Here is a 23,587-nt window from a genome sequence, read left to right as displayed (position 1 = left end):
TTATTAATATTCGATATATTTACGGTTAAGTATATGTGAGAATATTGCGGACTTAAATGCTGCATCACTGTTGAACGAATTATAGCAATTACACGCGATCAGTCTCTTTCTCATATTTTTCCATCGAATATCTTACAAAAACTTCAAAATTCTGGGCTTTGTATAAAATTCATCCGCGCGCACACTTACACTTCTATATAGAACGCATATAGAACGTACAAAAGTTTTGCTATACAGATGCATTTATTAAAACATAAAAAATTATCGGGATTATCGATACCAGTAGACGATGAAAACCGAGTTTTAATCGACAATATATTAACAGAGAATACTACTAAAGGCAGATTTTTGCGTTAAAGCGTCATCATAAACATAATTGTCGACAAATTTCTATTCCAAATCTTGCTTGATTCGGGAACACGACAGACAGCAAGACTCTTGATAAAATTGGTAAGAGCAAAGCCGAGCTTGCGTGACTAAATTGCAGTTAGCTATTTTGTCCTTGCAAAGTGGATTGTTTTCAACGCCTAAAATGAATAAAATAATGTATATATATATATATATAAACCATTTTGATAAATGTTTGGCTTAACTTACATCTCACGATTTTATTACTTAGGAATGTACCCTCTACAATATGAAAACAATCCATGAGGTGTAAGTTAATCCGAACATTTATCATTATTTTATATAACTTCTTCTATCATAAAAAAACATTTTATGAACTCTACAGCAGTTCTACAGAGAATGTTTATACAAGATAGTTATTACATTGTTGCGTGAGTCCCTTGTGTTTCGTTGCTGCGTGATGTCTGTGACGATTATATTTGATAATTGCTGTACCCGTCTCCGCGAGATCATTCCCTAGCATGTTACAACGAAGATTGTTGATAAACGAGGAGAGACATTTTGTGGAAGTTCCATAGTTCCTTTTAAGTGACTCGTTATTTCCGACACAAGTGTTTGTGTGAGAATGACGGTGCGAAATCGATGGAGATCGATTCGCGCACGCGACGATATAATATCTATTAAACTATTTCTCTCTATCTGCATCGCAAACACTCTCTTAATAAGAAAAAGAATTCGTTATACCATTCGTTATTTCGGGATCGTCCTGAACTTGCAGAACCCTGTGAGAATTTTCAGACGCGCGTAAATCATCTTTGCAAGAATAATCGTTGCATGTCCTTCGAGATATCGGTCGATCGTCCTCTCGGCAGTGAATCTGATGAGGTTCCGGTAATTGACCGTCCGGATTCAAGCAACGGATTTCCCGTTTCTGAATACCTTTACCGCAAGATCGTGAACACTACAAACAGAAAGTGACTACAATTCGTTAAATCTATCAAACACACCATACATATATTTGTATGAGTTTTTGAGTATTTTGTTTTGAGTATTTGAGATTTTAATTTTTTGACGCAATAAAATGATGTAGTAAACAGATAAATAAATTTACCGCCGTCCAGTCCGATATAAACCAAGTAGATACGCAAGAACGTTCTCTACAAGATTTCCTAGTTTCTGGCTTATTCGCAGGACAATTCATGTCTAGGACGACACGTAGAGAGCCCCGAAGACTCGTAACACAAACCACATCTCTAACTTGTTCACCCAAGTCGCAACTTGAGGAACACTAAAGAGTATAAAATCAAATAATTATCAAATTATTTTCGTGTATGTATATAATATATATATATATATATATATATATATATATATATGTACATATATTTTTATTTGCTTATTACAAAAATATAAAGCAAGAGCAGATATGTAATGTTATTATTTTTTTAATGCACAAATTGTGATGTAAAATTAATTTTTTTCATGATTATTAAACAATTATGTTTAAATCTGACCTTCGTCCACGGTCCTGTAAACCATTGACCGCTGCAAGTTCTGTTACTCGCGCAATCTCTAGAAATTTCAGGTCGATTAGATTCATCACAGTACTCTTCGTCGGAGCTTATCTCGCAAAGAACTCTCCTAGTTTGAACTCCTGTTCCACATTCCACCGAGCACTGAAATTAATAATTTTAGATTATTGAAATCGATATTCTCTCAATCCGCATTAATCTATTATAATTGTAAATAATTTTAGACAGTGCAATAATTTAATTTTTTACATCTTTTTGCAGCAGCATTAATAAATGTTTCTCAATTCTACATTGTTTCCTTACCTTATGCTTCTCTGCGTCAGTGCTACAGAATATATAAATAATAAATATTATGTTAATCTCATGCATATTTTCATAAGAGATATCTAACTCTCATAAATATTTCTTAAGTAGTAAGACCATTACCTGATCAGACCATTCGGTATATAACCACTGCGGACTCTGAAGGTTCATGGAGACGATGCTCAATGGCGTTGATTTCGCTAGACACGGTCCCAAGTCGCAGGTTTCATGTGTTTCAGGCTTCTCTGAAAGATCACACGGAGCATCGTCGGTAACGCAAGTTACGACTCTCGTTCTTTTCCCTATGCTGCAGGATGTGGAGCACTTTGAAACAAATGTCATAAAAAAATAATTTTTAATTAATTAAATATCTTCTATATTTTGTTACAATCCTTATCGAGCGCGCGAAGTAATTATGGCCAATAATTATTATTCTATCTCTGATAGAGAGAAAAGTTCAATATATTTAATTCAATGTTTTGAATTTTCCTCCGATCTAAATGTATAATTAAAATCATTCAAATTAAGATCGCGTAATAAGACATAAATCGTTAATTTTAAATATCAGTTAAATTAGTTAATTATATATATTAAACGGATTTACGAGATTTATTCGATCAAAATCTATCATGTGAGCAATCGGCAAATCTAATTATAATCTAATTTTTAAATATTATAATTCCCCCGCGCAAATATATTTATCTTTAATTTTAACTTGTATATTTATTCACTTGTATTAAAATATCCGATAAAGATATAATTTCTCAATTACAAAATAAATTACAAATTACATATATATTGTATTAAAAATTATATAAATAAACTTTTCTAACGAATATTCATGTTGACGTTGATGGAAAGCTTAGTACCTGGAACCGGATAGGATTACCTGTGACCAAACGCCTGCGGTCCATCGCGGTGACGATGATTGAGAGGACGTTTGCGTCGACGTCTGCTTGATCTCCTCGCATACTGGCATCTCGCATATCTCACTCGTCGGTAAATCTCTTGATTCCGTGCAAGCACCATCGGCAATCCTCATTGTTAACGACTGTTTCACTTCTTGAACGCACTCGAGTTCCCGGGTGCGAACTCCGGCACCGCAGGAAGTGGAACAATCGCTCCATGGTCCGCCACGCCATCTTTCCAATATACAGTTTTTATATCATTTTCAAAGGATACTAAAGGTCAGATAATCTTGAACACTTGATTAAATTTTAACTGTATAATTAAAAAGTATTTTTATTCATTGATTATTCAATAGCGATACAATTTTAATTTTAATTTTATAATATATAACATATTTATTTTGTACAGAGAATGTAAACTAAAATTGGCTCACCTGGGCGGACATGGCTTAGTATTGCATCTTAAACGAATTTCCCGCGGCTTTTCTAAAGCGTGACATCTCTTCTCCGGCACCTGTTGCTGCGTATGCTCTTTGATACACATGTGTCTGAGTGTCTGAACACCTTATATAACATACAGAAATTCTTCGTATCCACAAATGTGCATAAATTGCCATTAAACAAACTAATTATTAACCAATTCTTATTTACCTCCACCGCATGATTTGCTGCAATCGCTGTAACCAATCGCCTTCCAAGCAAATTTTCTTCTCTTGTAACGCCGCGGTAGATATGGTGGAGATGTTACATTACTCGCTGCAGATCCATTGTCGAACCTAAAATTAAATTCTCTTTGTAACCACTAGAAAGAAAGTATGCTGTGTTTTTAAATTTGCTAGGTATAAAATTGTAGATACGGTTAATATACAATATTAAAACGTAAACTACAGTCGATTTGCGTAAAATACCAGATTGATTAAATATATTAGAATTGATCAGAAATGTTTCTTACCTTCTATTTTGTAAACCAGGCTCGATGCCTTTATTTGAAACTATAAATGTATAATTTTTCAAGAATTAATTTATTATTTATTAGTTTAAGATATTTATTGCTTTAAGGAAAAGATTATAGATGCTGATAATCTTTTCGTAAAGTTTTCTCTGCTTTATGTAAAGTAAGCCTAAATATATAAGCATCCAAGTAAATTAATGAAAAATAATAGAAACATTTTCTTTAGCGTAAAAAATATTTGAAAATCAGAGAATATAATAGTCTTAGGATTACTTTCCCTTTAAAGTTTACGCATGTATTATAATGTACATATATTATATTCAAATGATACCTGCGTTATGCGCGAGATGGCTGCTTCTCGATAAATTCGTATTTCCAGGAATCACATATCGATAAACAATACCAGGGTTTGGTTCCTGATACAAAACCTACGGATACGATAATCAAAGATTTAATTATTTTATATGTATAGATAGCATTATTTTTCTGATTTATATAATTATTTAATTGTTGAATTTTAATGTTATATCCAAAAGCAGAAGAGTAAGCAATTTAAATCTAGTAAATATAGACTTTATATGATTTATGTCGATGTGTGGTGAAAACTCAATGATATAAAAGGGTTAAGTAGAACATGGTTAAACCCATTAACGCCTACGATTGTCCGAGCACAACAATGTTGTATATCGCTACTGGTAAAACGCCATTGTGACAATCGCGTTACAACGATGTCTGCAATTTGGCCAAAGGACGCAAAATATTCCATAGAATTACTATAAGTTGAAAATATTTTATAAATATTTTTGTAAAAAATTTGATGATATTTATTCCATGTAAATAATCTACTTTACTCTTATTTACATCTGATACCCTAATTATTTTTCTATTAATTAGAGATACATATGCACATTTATTATAATGTATAATAGGTTTATATCATAAGAAATTAAAAGTTTCTTAATATATGCGGCACTCATATGAAAGTTAAATTACATAATTTATTAATATCCCCGTATTACTTACCATGACATCTATAGGTTCCTGTAATGGTCCGGCGGCAGAAAAACTCTCTAAATTCTGAGAACCCTGACGCAGGTAGACAAATGTTGTTCCGGCCGCTTTGTACTCACCCGACCAGTTGATAGTATAATTTCCATTCAACAGATAACTGCCATCTTGCATTCTAATTGCTGCAAATTTATTTTTTTGTATATTTTGTCATTTTCTTTTATTAAAGTTGAAGTAAGTACGTTAAATTTCTAAGTTAAAGTGCAACATTGAAAGATATGTGCAGATAATACATATATTTAATTATTATTATATAAAATTGTGTAAATATAATATATTTAATTATTAAATTAATAATATATTTTATATATTTGTCGAAAAGTAGTCTATTATTGTCTTGCATCGTGTTAGAATTTGTTTCTAGCAAAATTTCTTCCAGCAAAATACGGTTACAGCTACTCTGCGTGTGCCTTAGAAAAGTGTTGCAAAATATATTAGGCTAATCGGAAAAAATCGCGATGACCGCGTTTATTCGCAAATGACCTACTACTTCTATTCATAGAACGACGATGATCTCCGACATGTCGATTGACACATATCACGCTAAAGCTGGCAATCATGATCGTTTAAAGTGTGACTTATGCGCACAATGACGGTCGTTTATGAGCGAGTTTACGGTCGCGGGCGATTTATGTAATCTACGTGGCATAGACCGGTGCATCTAATTTAGCAGAACAGCGGGTCCCGTTTCATTTACGAACGCCGCGACTGAGTGATTAAAAGAATCAACGAAATTAGTTCTCTTAGAATCTCATCTTTGGTCTTTGAATTTATTTCAAATTTTTAAATTTTTAAATAACGAAATAATTAATTGAAATGTTAAAATTTATTAAATATATCTTATATGAGCATTACACTTTATGTTTATTTCTTGAATTCTGAAAAATTAATATATAGATTTAATTTTATAAGGAGCAATGTTCTATCCGTTTCTCTCGAATCATCTATCATTGCAGATTAGGTGAGGATAATGGGAGGCACGATCGCGTCGGCGTACATAATGAATGTTTCGACAGCATTGTTAACGATCGTGACTAATCACGCCGCGGGCGATTCGTTTGCTTATCGGCGAGGCGATCATTGCATAGGAGACGCATCGATTACGATCTGTTATATTCGTATCCTGTGAAAGGCAGTCATTATGTTGCCCTAATCGAGCGATGAATAGATTCGAAAGGTATTGAAGGCGACAATGATGATTAGAACTTCAGATGCAATAAATCAAAGTTCGATTTCTAATCGTATTCTAGATATTATATGATTGCCAAATTTGTTAAAAAATGACGTCGTGTAAAATTTAGGTTATTGTTATACATAAATATTCTTAAAATTAATTTCTCTTTTTATTAATTATTATATCCTTTTAAATTTTTTATTACTTGCTGCTTTTAAGATCATTATTAAGTATTTTAATGCCATCTGCTTTTTTTGGTTAGCATACGATAGCTCTTAAAATCTTCAAAAAAGTTAAAAAAAAAGGTAGATTATATATATATATATATATATAATATAAATTAAATAAATAAAAATAATTTGCATATGATTCTTTATTATTGTAAAAATCTTGCGGTTTATTATATGTTAAGTCGTTTAAAAAGTATAGTTTTTAAGAATCAAGGAGACCGTTATATAGCATGAAATTTGCATACATACGTACACATGGTTAGTTATATAAAGTGTTTTAATACGTTATTTTACGCACATTATACTAAAGAGAAAAGAAATCGATTGGTTTTCGCAAATTCAATAGTCATAACCATTAATAACGGCATTTGTTTTTATGTCTTGTCATTATATCTTGTTTTATGACAAGCTATTATCCTTCAAGACTTTTTCTCAGGAATTACCCAGACATTTGGCGCAGATGACTAATCGAATGCTTAACCTGATACCATTGATTTAATATTTGCATTTGTTTCCAATAATTAAACTTTTTGTAACTTTTCATAAATGTTTCTTTTTTTAATGCAAGCCTAAATAATGATTTTGTAATTTTATCGAGACTAGTGGTATTAGATATTTTTAATCGTGTTTCCAATCATTTTCAATTGCATAAACAAAATATCTGTTGTGAATTAATTTTTGCATGTAATCATTCACGCGGGTCGTCGATGATCTTAATCATCGGGTGCGGTCGCTATTTAACGACCACGTAAACGGGTTACCGTAAACAGTGCATAAACGGTGAGAAATTACGGTAGGTGCAAAAGGCATTCCTCGCAACCGGTTGCCTGCGATTTCCACGAAATCCACAACGATATTCCACTGGATTATTTTATCTGGCGCCAATCGCGTAATTAATGTTAAAATCTTGATAGGATCTTGATGGGAATGTTAATAAAAAGAATCTCGCGCTAGTCACGTCCTGATCATATAACATTCAATTTACATTGCACAATATACATAGTTGCACATGCGTTATAATATCAATCTTGCAATAATAAGACAATTACTGTCAACTTTTTTCTTATCTTACTTTTTATCGAAAAAGAAATATTTATACATTTTATAATACCGCGACTATAGAAGATAACTATATAGAAACGTCTCAAAGCATCTTAGCAAATATAAAATATATCGATTATATAATAATCTTGTTTAGTACACAAATATATACGCACGCGCTTAAAACGTATAGTACAAAATTTAACATAAAACTAAATAGTTAACTATCTTAATTTATCGTATAATCAGTAGTCATAAATTTCTATGATATTTCTCTTACCAAGATAGTTTTGCGTGTGACGGAGTTCGGTCACGTTCAATGCCAAGGCGCCACGTGGGACCACCGCCACCAAATTATAACCCGGTTCCAAAGTTGGTTCCGTGAAAATTCCATCTATCAGATGACTGTTGCCAAATCTCACACCAGCCTGAAACAATCAGTGATAGCACGCGTTATGACGATAGAGAAATTCGCACAAAGAATAATAAATCATGTGACTTCGCACAGGACTGAGTTTCAATTGAAGTTTTAGCATTCAAGATCACAAAATCTGACCAGTTTGTTGATCGTGGGCGATGAATGACGTTTCTGGTCGTACTTTTATTTTTCCAGATGTCAAAGCAGAATTAGTGAAAATCAGAGAGCACAAATCTCTCTCTCTCTCTCTCTCTCTTTCTCTCATCGCGCTGATGCGAATCTGCGAAATGAATTAATAGGAAATGGCACACCCGCAGGCAGATGGTCGATGCAGACAGGCGATGCGCTTATATGCTCGATAAGTATCTCGGTGCACCGATTACGGCGCGTGACAAAATCGCAAAATAATATAAAAATTTTGCAAACGATGCAATAAAAAGATCCATTAATAGCTGCAAAATATTTTTTTAGACGACAAAGCTCTTATTCCGTATATCTCGATTTCTGATCATAAAACTTTGATATCACGACTTTTTATTTCTAACAGGCTGTCGCGACTTTAGCCGAACGATGTGACAGAATGCAGGCGAATTGAAACGGCAAGTCGTCGTCTAAATTTACGTTACGACAGTCCCAATTTCGCGTTACTTCTTTTTCATTCTTCGACGAAGATGAGTATTTTACATCTGCACAATTACTGCATCCACTTTTCACTTGGCACGAAAAGAAATACGAGAGATGTCAATCCTGGAAAGTGGCGTAAGTGTATAAGAGAACATCATTTAGATATATAACTCTTATATATTTTGATATTACAGATAAATTTTACAATAAGATTAAATTAGAACAAATAACATAGCACATTTAGAAATAAAATTTTTCCAAGAAATTTACATTCTCTACATAAAAATAAAACGGGATAAAAGTTAAATTAGAATTATATTAAAACATTGTGCACGTTTTTTCTAAACACTCTATGCATGAAAACACTAAAATAGCTTGAAAGCAATATCCATTACATCGTAGCGGCGGAATGCTTTTGCTTTCTCGCTAGATCACCGCGTAAAATCATCAAGGTTAATTAAACCATCAAACGGTGGCTAGAGATGCAAGATGCGCAATTCGACCTGAATCGCGATTAAAGTATTATCACGGCCTGTATGTGGCCACCACGTGGCCCCATTTATAGCATATCCATGCTAGTTTCTTCTAATCTACCGCAAGCTTCTTCGATTGCTAGTATCTGCAATAAATCATTTCTCTAACATAAGCATTGCTCTGGCAAATTATTTTCACACTGTTTTATAACACTATCACAAATAATTCTATTTATATTAATTCTAATATTTTATTAAATTTCTAAAATGTAAGAAAATTGTTTATTATTTCTGAAATCAATAATAAAAACAGTAAATTATAAATTGATAAAAAGTACTCTATATATTTATTGCCGTCATCTATTTAATTAATAATAACTTAAAACTGAATAATTTATTTATGAGTTATAAAAATAATTAATTTACGATAATTAAGTTAAAATCGTAAAGAAAATCGACTTATATTCACTCGGTTTTCTTTAGCAATAGAGTTTTTGCTCAGCATGTAAAAATAATTGCAACATCATAATTCGACAGTTTACACGTCGGGGATCATTCTGAAAGAGTGACGGGACTCGATCGAGTGTGGCCATTCATTTTCAAACAGGTCTAATCGGCGCAAACTGCACATCAAGCCGCGCCCTTAACTGACACTCCTCTCTCCAATTGGATTAACTCGGGATGAATGTCAACTGGCTTGCCGTTTGTATACGCGCGATCGCGCGATGTTAATTGTATGAATATCGCATGAGCAAATTTATAAATCGGCGGCGAACAATGAATGTACAGTGGCGTAAAACGTTCGATGCTCAAGCCGCGAAATAGATGGAGAGAGAAATATTTCAAAATTCTATCGAAAATGATATAAATAAACGAATTACAAAAGTTCCTCTGATTTATAATCTAGTTGAAGAACTAATCGTTTCGACTCTTACGATTGTGTAAGATACAGGATCATAATAATTTTTCAAGAAATATATGTCTTTTATAGCGAAACTCTCTCAAAAATAAGGAACAGATTTGCAGTAGTTTATCGTCGAGTTTTAACTTTTACAACAATTACGATAAATTATTATTAGATGAAATTAAATCTGATTTTTCACATAGAATTTATATACGCAATCATTAGAAAATTAAACTTAGATTGGGCATCATAAATATATCACTGATAAGTGTTTCTTTGTAAAACAGAACTGTTGCGTTTAAGTAAAACAACTTTATGTTAGTTAATAACAGAAATTTATTGGGATCGCATCGTAAATGATAATGAACGAGCCATAATTCTGTCGAGTCTGTGAAACGTGTAGCTTCCTCCTCTAGCCGCATCAGGTGTTTACACTGCGATAAAGTAACGCGCGCGCGTATGTACACTCCGCGTACCGTATAAAGTATAAAGGAACGTATACGAATACGCATCTTCGGGTGATCGAATGGTTCTCCTCGGTTCCATGTGAGATTACATCGCGCATGTATATCGTTCCTCTCGTTTAATTAACCGACTCGTTTTATCCATTTAATTCATTAATTTTGGTAACAAAAGGAGACGCGCGCGCGACTTGTATATTTCGTCACTTATCAAGATATAAAAATAATGTCACTATAGAATTTTTGTGCGCAACATGTTTTTGTTTATATGTATCCATCCATATTTATACTGACGCACAATGCAGCGTGTAGAAACGCGATCTAGTAAAACGAATGCACTTTCTAAACACCGGCTTAGCTGGATTATGCGTAATGTCACCGCCAAGAGAGAGGTTGAATAAACTCGAGACAGCGCCGCACGCGGCGCATCTTCCTTTTTACAATAATCAAGATCGACGGCGTTGAGCCGATCGCCTCACGATGATATCCAACGTCGAATCTCTGCTTAGCGCTTATTTTCAGTGTGTTATTTTTGTAGCCACTCAAGCCGTTAAATCCCCATCGCCCTAAATACGGCGCATAATGATGAACCCGCTGCGTTTTATACATCGCGACGCTTTTTTTATAGATCCGCTATTGGGTGAAACATAAAAATTCTTTCGGAAATTATTTCTGAATTTCTGACTTATAATTATCATATGGACAAATTATTAATTAATTAATAAGAAAATCATTATAATGATATTCTTAAATGATCTCGATATTCATAATAAAACACGATAAAAATGCTTCGTAAAATTTTAATGTCCGCAACATAGCGGCTTTATAGCATTCGTTCTTTTTAAGTCAGGATAGAAAATACTACCAGTTATTTTCGCGTCGTACTGTCGCAAGAGTCGCGAAGATTTTTATGAGATATTTTGAATAATGGAGCTTGCATTATCTTTCATGTACAGAATTAACAAAGTTTACAAACTACAAACACTTAAACGTCGAGTATATAAAATGTTTCAACGCGAAGAACATAGACGACGACAAGCGACAAAGAGGTTGGCCGACGACATGCGACATCTTCTCGGTAGCCGGACGAGAAAATTCGGTTCCGTTCTCGATCCGACGAGATATCTCACGAGTTATTAAATGAAACGGATATACAGAAAATAAAGACGTCTTCGCGATTTTGTGCGGCGTGCGCGTCGAGGACATGTTGGAACGGTCGGCGCAAACTTCTGGCGCCGCAATAACGAAGACGGATAGTCGCCGTATAAACATGTCAAATACGTTCGAGTGAATGAAAGCTGCTGTCTCTCTGGTAGTAGAAAAATAAAGCAATGGTCATCCGCAGAATTTTTTAACGGTTCAGCGGACATCGTTTATCAGATCTTAACGTCTCTCTACAAATATATTCATATTCACATCCTATTACATCTTAATTTTCTCTCGCGCTCACAATATAGGATATACAGATATAGAGAATAGCAATTAAAATTTGTATTAAAAATTTTATAAGAAAAATAAATAACAGAGAAATTTGCTCTGTTAATCTTCAACTTTTATCTTCAAATTTTTCATACGTCTTCAAATTTTACATAAATTTTTAATACATGTATAGCGACAAAACAAGTTTTTTTTATCACTATACATGTATTAAAAGAACTAACAGTTTCTTGCGGAAGGAATAAAGACTACCAAACATTAATATTAAGAGAATAAAAAAAAATATATATATAGAAATTATAAAATCTATAGTTGCTTGACAACTTCTTAACGTTTGAGATTCGCGATCCGAGTTCGAATCATATGGCAGGAAGTTATACACATTCTCTGCTCCGATTATATTGTATTATTCTGCCATTCTAAAAATACACACCGCCGACAATACTTAATCGCAAGAATGCGTTAAGCGAGACTTCCTACTCAACACATTTGAAACATACTAGCTATTCAAACATAACTTACACGACGGATGCCGAAACCCGACTGTGCGAATATTATATTACCTGGAAGTTTGATTAATTTCGTCGTCTTTGCGTACTCCCGCTCGTTCTCGCGAGAGTAACGATCCTCGCACATCCTTAAATTATCCGTAATTAGGCGACAGTAAGGTTTGAATTATGCTAATAAAACAGCGTTTCACGCGAGAGCCGGTTGGTCCAGTCGAGATAATATTATGATGATGTTAGTATACAAGGTTGATCATTTGTTCTAATTAGCATCCTGCAATATGTTCGCAATTTTTTATAAAAAGCAAAGTAATACTTTAGATTTTTTCTCACAAGATTGCCCTTTTACGTTGTGTTTTTCATTGGCACGAACGGGTGATTAATCAATATGTAGCATAAGCACTATCACGCCATGTGATCTGAATTTAACAACCGGAAATTTATATAGATATACATGGACAATACATGAACAATGAGAAACAGACTTTTTTATGCTCTATGTACAAATTTGATTTAAAAAGTTTCTATCATTCTTATTATTATAAAAAATATAAAGTTTAGAAAAAATTACAGAGTTAAAAAACATTTCCATTATCAAAATAGGCTAAAAGATAATTTTATTTGTTATTTCATAAAGTTATTATTAAAATTTTAATTATTCTAAAAATTTTCTCTCTCTCTCTCTCTCTCTCTCATATATTGTATATAATTTTTTATTCTCTTTAATATCTTATTTTATTCATCTTTTATATGAGATTTCACTTTACAAGTTTCTCGGAAATTTATTCTAGCTACCACATCTAATGACGTTAACTACGCATCGGTGCATTAACCTTCGTCGAAAATATATGCGCGCATTTTCGGAGAATTTCCGCCATGTATGTAGATAAAGCTACGTTCTCTCTCTTATAAAAGACTCTTATCAGCATGGAACGAAGAATCTGTCGCCGTGTAACACTTTTTTTTATTACCTCGTAGAAGCCGAGCTATCGTCGACGAGAGTCTCTCATCGTCAATTGAAAAAAGGTCACGAGCCAAAAAAAGATAATAGAGATACCAAAATAATCCAATTCAATGTATCTTTAAGATTAATGAATATACAATTTTTAAAAAATTTCTGATTTTATTATATTATTTTTTTAATGAAATATATCTTACATTTACCAAAATTGATTATTAACAAAAGAAATGTAGAAACTAAGGATTGTTTTAATATTAATTAATATATCTAATAACAAAAATTATAATTTATTAAAATCTCGATCATATAATGATGAGTAAACTTTTTCCTTTTTTATTATCTATCTTTATTTCTAGTCTCGTGTCAATCTTATCTAATAGAATTGCATTCTTTATTTTCTGACTGAGGGAAAATTACGTGATCGATCTCAATTATTATGACCGGCAGCGTAATGTTCGTGACATATGCCGGACATACATACGAACAATTTCGCTCACGTTTGACATACGAGTTTGACATGGGGGTTGCGGCCGGCTGGCCGTGTTAATGGCGCGATAAATCACACGTCAATATGTTAGTCGCGCGCTGCGCTTATGCCTCACCGTTAAAGATAGCAGCAAAAAGGTAAAGATGAGTAGATGCATCTTGAGGGATTTTTGCTCACTCTCTTTCTCTTTCTGTCGGTCTCACTGTTGACGCATCTCCGCTACGGTTTCCGGTGGATCGCGCTCTCCGTCTTGCACTGCGTTTCTCTGATCCCTAAGCCATTTTTCACTTGCGCGTTGAGATGTCAATTGATTTCTCTGTCGATTAAGTCTTTCTTCTATCAGCGATAGAGATTTGTAAATCGTCAAAGAATTTTTCTTTTATTCACTTTTCCGCATACAACTCCCTGTTTATAAATATTCAATTTATTTATATTAAATCTCTTTCTCAAATTTTTTTTTCTAATATTATATTGGATATAATAGATATTTAAGACACAATTTATAATTATTAGTATTAATACTATATATATATTTTTGGTAATATACATATAATAATTTAGAAAATTAAAAACTTTTTGTTTATTTTTCTTTTATTCAAATTAATTGCACCGTGATATAATTAATTTCTATCAATGCTGTAATCAAAGGCTAAAAATTAAAAAATAATCTCTAGTCTCTCCAAACCAAGAATTTTTTTTAAGTTAACTCTAGAGATATTCTTTCGTACAATATTTTCTTTTAATCCATATCCTTTCGCGCGATTACAATGCAAACTCTGCGGAATTATTTAATCTTTCAAACGTCATCTCCGTGACATTTTGCGAATGGTAATGATAAAAATATTATTGTTGTATCATTTTAAAGATAAAACGCGGCGAATACTGACATAAATGCACGGAATGCAATTACATCATCGTCTTCATAAAGTTCCGACGAGATCCGCAATTTTACGAGACCTTTACACTGATCCTTTATAAATTCAATTTTGCATAATATGTGTTAACGCTCAATAAGATGTGTTTGGTAAGTGACCGGTTTATTACTTTGCATAGACCTCTCGAATTCACTCACAATTGTTTTCTAACTCGTGTCTCTATTTTTATGTCACTTTTCTTATAAAAATTAAATTAAAAGAATTATTTTAAATAAAATATTATTAAAACAAAATACACATTATATATTGTCAAATATGATTTATTGTTAAATAAAGTAGAAATAAAATTTATGCGATTAGTTACAAGTATCAAGCTTTTTGTTTTCTCTAAATTCCAAACGAGAATATTTAATATCCGATTAATTAATATTCGATCCATTTGATTTTTTTTTTTTAATCAGTGAGTCAACTGTTGCATTATTTTAAAAAAAAATTCCGGCCGGTTTCTTAAATTATTCTCTGCAGCTTGCATTAATCGAATTGTAGGCTAAAATAAATATACATATACATATATATGTATATAAAAAATTATAATATGTAGTTATAATAAAATTTCAGATATTATGAATACACTCGCATATATAAATTTTTGTATAAATAATTTTTGCATCTGAAATAATATTGATATATAAAATGTGTATGTAATAATCGCTATCCAATTAATTATATTGTTGCAATTGTATCTTTTTAATAAGATTATTTTTTAAATTTTGTACCTGAGAAACTAGTTATCTGTTTGCGTTGTGTACGCGTACCCAACTAGAAATATACTTATTTCTAAGCAATGCTAAAGCGATGGAGATTAATAATATTAGATTATGATGATTAATGTAGTCAAATCATACATACCATTGATTTAATTAATAGCTTGCGGCTTAATTATCGTTATGACTTGTTTGCACTTAAACGATTGATTTGACATTCAAATCAAATGTTATGGCGTGACGCTAGAGAGACTATCCAAGGCGAAGGAAATTGGATATTAGAGAAGTCATCGGCTGGCGTGCGTGTGAGTGCATATGCACGTATAATACTTTCATGCTCCAGTTGCTAGTGAGCGTTAGACAAGAACTTATATTACCCGTACATCGACCTGTCGAAGGTGGAGTAGTCTGAAGCTAGAATTATTCAAAGATTGCACGAATCGGAGATTTGTCTATATTTATCGTATTTTATAATATAATGCATTTCGATATTTCAAAATTTAGTTAAAATATCTCCTGAAATTTTCTTCGAACAAAACATTTCTCTTACATCTCGGCTCAAAATTAATTTATGTAATATTTTTTTATCAAAGTCAATCAATGGAAATAAATTAATGGATCATAAGAATCTCAGATACGCATCTTAATTAATCTTGATAGTTTACCAAATGGGGTGAACTTGTCTCCGTGCGAGTCTAATGCCCGCGTAGTGAGATAAATCACCGACAAAGGCTAGTCGCGTCGCTAATTATGCGACTGCGCTTGCATAATCGGCCGTGATAAATTCGCGGCAGTCAAGTGGTGCCGGTCGAGGAATTTTTGTAGAAGCGGAACACGCGAGTGAGAGCATTCACGTGCTCCGGCTGTCGCGTATATTCTGAAATGCGATAGTTCCCCGTGATAATCTCAATGCACCGCATCACGTGTACAATGCTGTCGCGTAAGTGCGTCGCGTTTTATTCGGTAACAGACGCGTGTATCCACATAATATCGAAAAGAAATCGTCGATCTGACACTTTGATATGGGATAGCAACACGCATTATTTACGCGCGCAAATGCATGATAAATGTAAATTAACATGCGCAATATACGATCGTTAAATTGCATACGAATTGCTCATTAAGCTTACAATTATTACCGGCCCGAGAGTGTATGTCAAATGCAAGTTGCCAACAAATCATAGACCGGCCGCACGGATAACGAATAAGTCGCGCACGTGCATAATATTGTACGGAATAAGTTTATTAACTTTTTGTGAATATTCTATACCTGGAGTTGGAAATAATTACTGTTTCGAATAAAAAATTTTACGCGACCACGTTAATATCTCGTACGATTTGTAGCAGTTGCTTTTACCAGAATCACTATTTAATTGATATTTCTCAGTATTGCATTATAATTTATTAAACATAAAGTGTAAATTAAATTGCAATAGCTTACTTCTCGGCAAGCTAATATTAACGTTTTCTATGACATCAATTCATTTTTTCTATCGAAAGTTACGTTAAACTTTAATTATTAAGAGTAAAATCTTTCTCATGAGCAACCGTGTCAATTTTTTTAATTTTATGCAATTTTATGTAATAATCATTGTTTTTAAATTGCTATGTGATAAGCTGTGAACAGATCTCTTATATATGTACGCTGAAAGTATCACGTGCATACGAAAGCTCTCATTGGGATATTATTCGCATGCGTTTTCGTGTGTACATTTTCCATACACAACGTTGTTTATTAGACGTGTAATTTTATTGCAGCAAAAACACGTCGCATCGCGGCAAGATGGAGCATTTAAGGGGAATCTTCTTACGCAAGTCGCGGTGTACCGTTTATTTTTACGATTATCTAAACGTCAGCGTTACCGCACTATTAATACGCGTTTGCAAAAGGCGACTCTGTGAATAAAATTGTGAACGCGGAATAATTTTCCAACAAGTGGAACAAAAGCGGCACGTCACTAATCACAGCTTTACACATTTTTGACTACGGCTTCGGTAACTGCTACATTGGTAATTATGTAAACCACGATAATTATAATAAGAGTAAAATTGAACGGTATTACTCAAGTTATAATTATCGAAATAAATACTAATTTGTTTAACCACTCATATAACATTTATAATATATTATTATAACATTTATGTATATAATTTATTAATAAAATCAGCTATGTTTTTAATCTGATTTAGGAGTAAAATTATATTTATTATTAATGTGTTAAAAATCACACTGTTTAAAATATATTTTACAGAGTTATAACTAAAATAAGTAATGGTATATCTTTCATAATTGTTAATTCTAAAATAATTATTTTTGGTTAATTATAATTAAAGCATTAAAAAATTGTTTACGTTTGCATTTAATGGAAAAACAATATTTACATCAAGTTGTGATCGATGCAACCATTTGACTAACCTGTTGCATCGAGTTCAAATTGTACATACAACTGTTGACAGAGAACGAGCACACTAACAAACCGAACACGGTAGCCAAAATCAACTCTCACATCAATCACAAAATACGTCTCTTGTTTGCGAATTTGTAGAGCAAATTATTATCACATTCTAGTGATATGAGATTCATTTCAAATAAACGCACTTTAATTATACGATTATCATGAACGATTATAATGTTTGTATGTAAGTGTATTTGATTTATAAGCTAACTTATCGCCGATTAATTCACCAGCAGTTCCGATTAATGCGAAACAATGTTTATCAATATCGCAATTACAAATGTGCAGGGATATGTTTTGCGGAATAGCTGCACGGGGGACTTTTTTTATTGCCCGATATTTTTTTTTGTATTATGTCACGCGTAAAACTAGACAAAGTGCAGCAAGAGATGCATGTTGCAGCTTGGGGGAGACCGAGAGCCGAGTTCCTCTGTCAGAGGTGTCGTTTCGTACTGACGGCTCCCGTCGGTACAGGACTGACTTTATACGCCCGTGTGGAATCTCGGAATCGAGCTTTGGGTGCCTCCGCCATGGCGCCGTCACCTGGCAACGAAGTATAAAGACATTATTTCAATAGCGATGCACGTCCGTTTTTCTCTTTGTTTCATAATGTAAAATTTAAATAACATAAGGAAAATGCATTCAGAAAATATATTGATTATATCTATCACACAATCCTGCGAAGAAGCTTATTCAATGATATTATAAAAACTAAAAGTATATCTTTTATCTCCAAAACATGGTGTACGTCAAATAAAATAATACCTTTAACCGCGCTTTTATAAAATTTCCGATAATAAAATATTAAATATTTTGATAAGGCTCAAATTAATTTTATGATAAAATCATTTCATTAATTTTATTATTTAAAATATAAACGTAAACTTTTTGAGGCGTGCCCGCTAAAATTGAACTTTGATAAACCCGTAACCCCAAGGTAAACTAGAGATACCATATATGGTTTATGGCGTTTGCGGTATTATAATTATTTTGTAATATTATTATTGTGGTATTTGCGGTATTACATATAATTAGCAAAGCTGCAGAATATAGATTTCTTTTTAGAATATTGTTTTTCCTCATTTACGATGATGAGATTTTGAACAAATATGACAATTCCAATATAAATTTAATCGATATCTATATATTGTATATCTCTTTTCGTGAGAGAGCAAAAGGAGAAAATGCAACCGATTGTACGTCAAATGGTTGCCGCAAAATATCATAACACGATATATGGATCGGCTGTTGACTTGCTCTCTTTAGATTATTTATTTTAAAAAATAAATCGAGAGAAAGTTTTATTTTTATTTTTTCTAAGTTTTCTTATATATAAACAAATACATTTGTTTATATATTATTTACTATCAACTTGTTATCCTCTTTGACATGTTTCTTAAAATGCAATGTTGGAAAGCACTGATTCACATCGATAAATCAGTTTCTAAATTATACTTAAATTCAAGAATGCTGTGTACCATATGTATGGAAAGGGAGATATCGTAATTAATCGAGAAACCTAGTACTTTAAGCGGTTTTAGAGAGAAGCGATGACAGCAGCTGACATTGATAAGCCGGTCGACTTTCGCCAGAGTAACTTAACATCTCGTTTGCAGCCTAGATGCGTCCGTATGAACAGTCTGTAATTAGCGGTCAGCCCAGTGGCGATCTAATAAGTTTGCCCGAGTAAATTATCGAGTGGGGCGCTACGTAGATAGAATTAGCCGCACCGGCCCGTCGGCTGATATCACTAAATTGCTGCGTTCCTAGAGTAAAGAGTGCATCTTATATCATCAGCCTCCGCTACGTTCGCTCACGCGAGGTATAAATAAATATATCGAGTCATCCTCTCCATCACACTGTCAAAGTACAAGAAATAATTTTCATACGATAATTTATCCTTCCGCGGAACGACGGGACTCATCGTTTTGAAAAGACCAATCGTCAAAATGCAAATAGGTGCAAGACATTTTCCCACACAAAATCAATATTCAATATTTTAAGTCATTCATAAAAAATATCGTGATAAAAATAACGCTGAAAAAACTGACTAACTATTTTACAGTGTATTTTTACAGTATATTTTACAGTGTATTTTACAAACATTTTTACTTTTTTATAAAATATGTAAAAACGTTTTATAATTACATTAAAATATAAATCATATTAATGTATATATATATATATATATATATATATATATATATATATATATATAAATGTATGTGTGTGTATAATATGCATTTAAAAAAAATGTTTAAGAACACTGTGATTAAGAAAATGTAATCAGGGAGAAAAAATTGATGTAAGTAATTTTATTAGCATACAGTAGCGATTATGATAAAGCATCCGTTTAAGTTACTTTATTATAGTCATCTTAGCATAATGACGATAATTAACAAGATTTAAATATCTGTCAGATCTTTCCGCGATATACGATTCAAATACCACGCAATATTTTAATGTAATATGATGATTATAGCGTGGCAAGTGGAGCTAATTACATTCGATTCGCATAGCTACCTGCTTTTTTGCCGGCACCACTCGCAGTGTCATTGACTTGATGACACCATTCATCACAATCATTAATGTTGCGTCATAATTACTCGATTCGGGCGATAACGATCGATGGTTTAAGAGCATTGAACGACGTGCCTACAAGCAGAAGCTATTGCTTTGCAAACGCGAGGTTCAATCGATTCGATGCGTTGCAAATATAGCTTATGAATCAATAACGCTTCAATTCCCCGAGTAAATTATTTTGAGAAAGGAATTCGTATTTTATGCGTAAAATCGTACCGTTTGCTTTATTAATTATACCCGATAAAACACCGCGATCAATGTCGTCTTGGCAATGACGACCGTGTCTCTTCGATCTCGCATTGTGCAACTTTGAGAAATATTTTATCGGCCCGGCTATGCAACGCTCCAATTTTTTTTCCGAGATTCCCGAGGAGACTGTTATTTATTAACGTGCGGAAATAAACGCGCAATTCATTCGCGTTAATGGCATCTGGTACGTGCATAACTTATCGGCAAAATCCGCTTCACCACCGCGCAATGTGAGCAACAGTTTAATATTAGGCGCTGATCTGTGCGTCCGTGTATTCTGTTGCGTAATTGATGGGAAGAGCGAAATTTTTGCAACCATTATTACGGCCGGTTTAACTGCAGAAACGCGAAAATTTCGCAACCACGTACCGATTAACCCCTTAGGTGCGGCATGCTATAGATGGCTTTTTAAATACTGCGAGAAATGCGCACTGCGCGATTACGGACTATATCGCTCAGATTCATTTCCTTGTAAATCAGCATAAAATAATGATGTCGTAAATCAACGGCAAAGAGTGTCTTGTAATCGGCCATTTTTGAAAAAATTTACTCGCCATTAACGCTGAGCTCTCGACTCCCAGTTCTAGTTGCACCCGTATCTACGACATTCTCAGTCTAGTAATGTACAAACTCAGTTTGTACATTAGACGGTGTTGCAATGCGAACGTTGCTAAAGATTATGGTGCAAATAATCCAGTACAACTTTAATGCAAAAAAAAATTTCATTAACGCGTACACTAACACAATATATAAATCGCACAAGGTAGAATAAACAAGTCAGCTAATTGACGTTCCCTATCTGAAAGCTAAATAAAGAAAAATTAGTAGCAATATATATTTCTCTACCTGCTTCACTAAACTTGCGTTTATATATATATATATATGCATGCTGGCAATAAACGATGAACATTTTGCAAACGCGCGGATTAACGAGCGGAATAACTATAATGTTAACACATAAATACATAAATTTAATAAAAGTTAGATAGTAGCTAGATTGAGATCGTATCCGAGGGATTCCAAACTGAACCACGACTCGCTTGACAATTTATCTTCATTCTGATCATTGATTATGGCAGAATAAGGTCTTGATAGTAAAGTTTCCGCCGCACGGAAATGCAGCGATAAGCTGCGTGGGAATTTATAATTGCGATCTACATGACGTTAAACGTCGCTTCGTTAAACGTCCCGATGCATTATATAATCTCTATTTAATATTACCATTTTGCAAAATGGGATTTTCCCTTCCACGTTTAGTAACGCTGTTTCCGCGACCTGAAACCAGCGATTGCCTCTCAATAAAACCGACGGTTACTCGTCGAGGCTTGATTCATGAGAATAATTTCGTAATAATTTCGCGTTATCGCTAATGCGACGATACCACCGTGATTAACGTGCCATCGCCAAGTTTCTCCCTTTCTAGCCTCTTAAATACCGCTACTGAACCTGTTCTCTTATCATCACCTGCGCAAAGGATACGCTTATGATTCTATCGATGAAATGAGAAATTTCCCTCCGCATTCTAATGCCACCTATCTTAATTAGGCAATTTAGAAAACAGGAATTTGTTGAGATTGTATTTTGTATTATCCGAACGTTTGAGGAATTCTAGATATCTACGACTCTTTCAATTGAGATAAATCGTTTGTCTAAATTAATATGAAAAAACTATTTAGAAAATTAATGCACAATTAAACATACTACATCAATATATACGAGATTACTTTGTTCTTGCGGAATTAATTTTGCACTATATGAAGAAATGATTTTATAATCACTAAAATAATTTAATATAAAATAATAAATAAACAATAAATTTACGAATCAATACTTTCTTAAATATAAATAAAAAGAATTTTTTATAATGCGAAAATTGTTACGGAACAAAATAGATAGAGCCTATTAAAACGGATTAATCCTTTTATAATAAATATAAAAAGATAATTTTCTTTAAAGAATTATTAATGCACGATTAAATGTAATTAAATTTGAGTGAAATAAATTAATACTAGAATAATGTGAAGAGAAACGCGATCCTTAACGCATAAATTGGAGTTCTCTCCCTCCTATCCCTCCTTCCTTTCTTCACGGGATCTATTATTAATTCGCAAATCCCTCGTAAAGATTCAGATTCAGGAACTTGCTGCGACTTGCCTGGTGAATTATGCAGTCGAGTGCCACTGGCGCCGATATTTAAAGGCAGCCAGATCGTGCGCGCGCGCGCGCGGACAGATTTACGCATAATTCCAGCGTGTAATTCCGCGCTTTTAACGAGGCAGCAGTCGAGTCATATGTCACTCTTCGCAATCCGCTGTGTCTGTAAATGCTTTTTAATCGTGATCTTACGTCGCAATCTAGTTAATGTTGAAATAACGCTAATTTCCTCTAACAAATATATTTAAAATATTTCACTCTCCGATATATCGCGATCGCTAATTAACAAGAGGCGATCAAACGTAGCACATTGAAGTTATACTTTGCTTGATAAAGCAGAATTATTTTCCTTTTCAAGGAGACGTTCAGTTCAACCCTGCACGTTTTCTTTTTTTAAGAGAGTGTTTCCAACTCGAGAAAAAATTATCGAGCACATTTATATTTTTTTTAACTTATTATTTTCCACTTATTATTAGATTATTGATAGAATATATTTATGACGAAGTAGAGCTTGCAAGAAAAAAAAAATTAATAAATTTTTATTTTTATTTTTGTTTACCTACTCTTTTTAAAAGTAAATTGTAATATCATTTTTTTATTGCAAAAGAAATAAAAGCATAATTTAAATTGCAATATATTAACTCGCAAGGATTTTAATGTTTTTCACAATTGTTTTAAT

At 33.1% G+C, this 23,587-nt stretch overlaps 1 protein-coding gene across 5 annotated transcripts; it reads right to left on the bottom strand.

Moving 5' to 3' along the window:
- Window positions 1-79: 79 nt before the first annotated feature.
- Window positions 80-18,362, bottom strand: LOC138941159 (thrombospondin type-1 domain-containing protein 4). Of its 5 annotated transcripts, XM_070310576.1 has the most exons (15): window positions 17,849-18,362; window positions 15,612-15,880; window positions 13,943-14,232; window positions 7,837-7,984; window positions 5,067-5,233; window positions 4,375-4,471; window positions 4,044-4,083; window positions 3,743-3,867; window positions 3,526-3,655; window positions 3,073-3,325; window positions 2,307-2,507; window positions 1,863-2,024; window positions 1,460-1,636; window positions 1,093-1,309; window positions 80-527 (listed from the first exon to the last, which is right to left on the bottom strand). In XM_070310576.1, the coding sequence occupies exons 3-15, from the start codon at window positions 13,982-13,984 to the stop codon at window positions 391-393; spliced, it is 1,896 nt and encodes a 631-aa protein (XP_070166677.1). In that variant the 5' UTR covers window positions 13,985-14,232; window positions 15,612-15,880; window positions 17,849-18,362; the 3' UTR covers window positions 80-390. The 5 variants fall into 5 exon arrangements, with proteins under 5 accessions (XP_070166677.1, XP_070166669.1, XP_070166660.1 ...); XM_070310568.1 differs by lacking the exon at window positions 15,612-15,880; XM_070310559.1 differs by lacking the exon at window positions 15,612-15,880 and having other exon boundaries at window positions 17,883-18,362.
- Window positions 18,363-23,587: the final 5,225 nt, after the last annotated feature.

The sequence above is a fragment of the Polyergus mexicanus genome, unplaced genomic scaffold, assembly GCF_030449975.1.
Source record: "Polyergus mexicanus isolate NDT 795.1 unplaced genomic scaffold, iyPolMexi1.0 SCAF_2, whole genome shotgun sequence".
In the NCBI taxonomy this organism is placed as follows: domain Eukaryota; kingdom Metazoa; phylum Arthropoda; class Insecta; order Hymenoptera; family Formicidae; genus Polyergus; species Polyergus mexicanus.
Note: the sequence above shows the minus strand (reverse complement) of the source record. Positions and strands in the feature narration are given on the sequence as shown.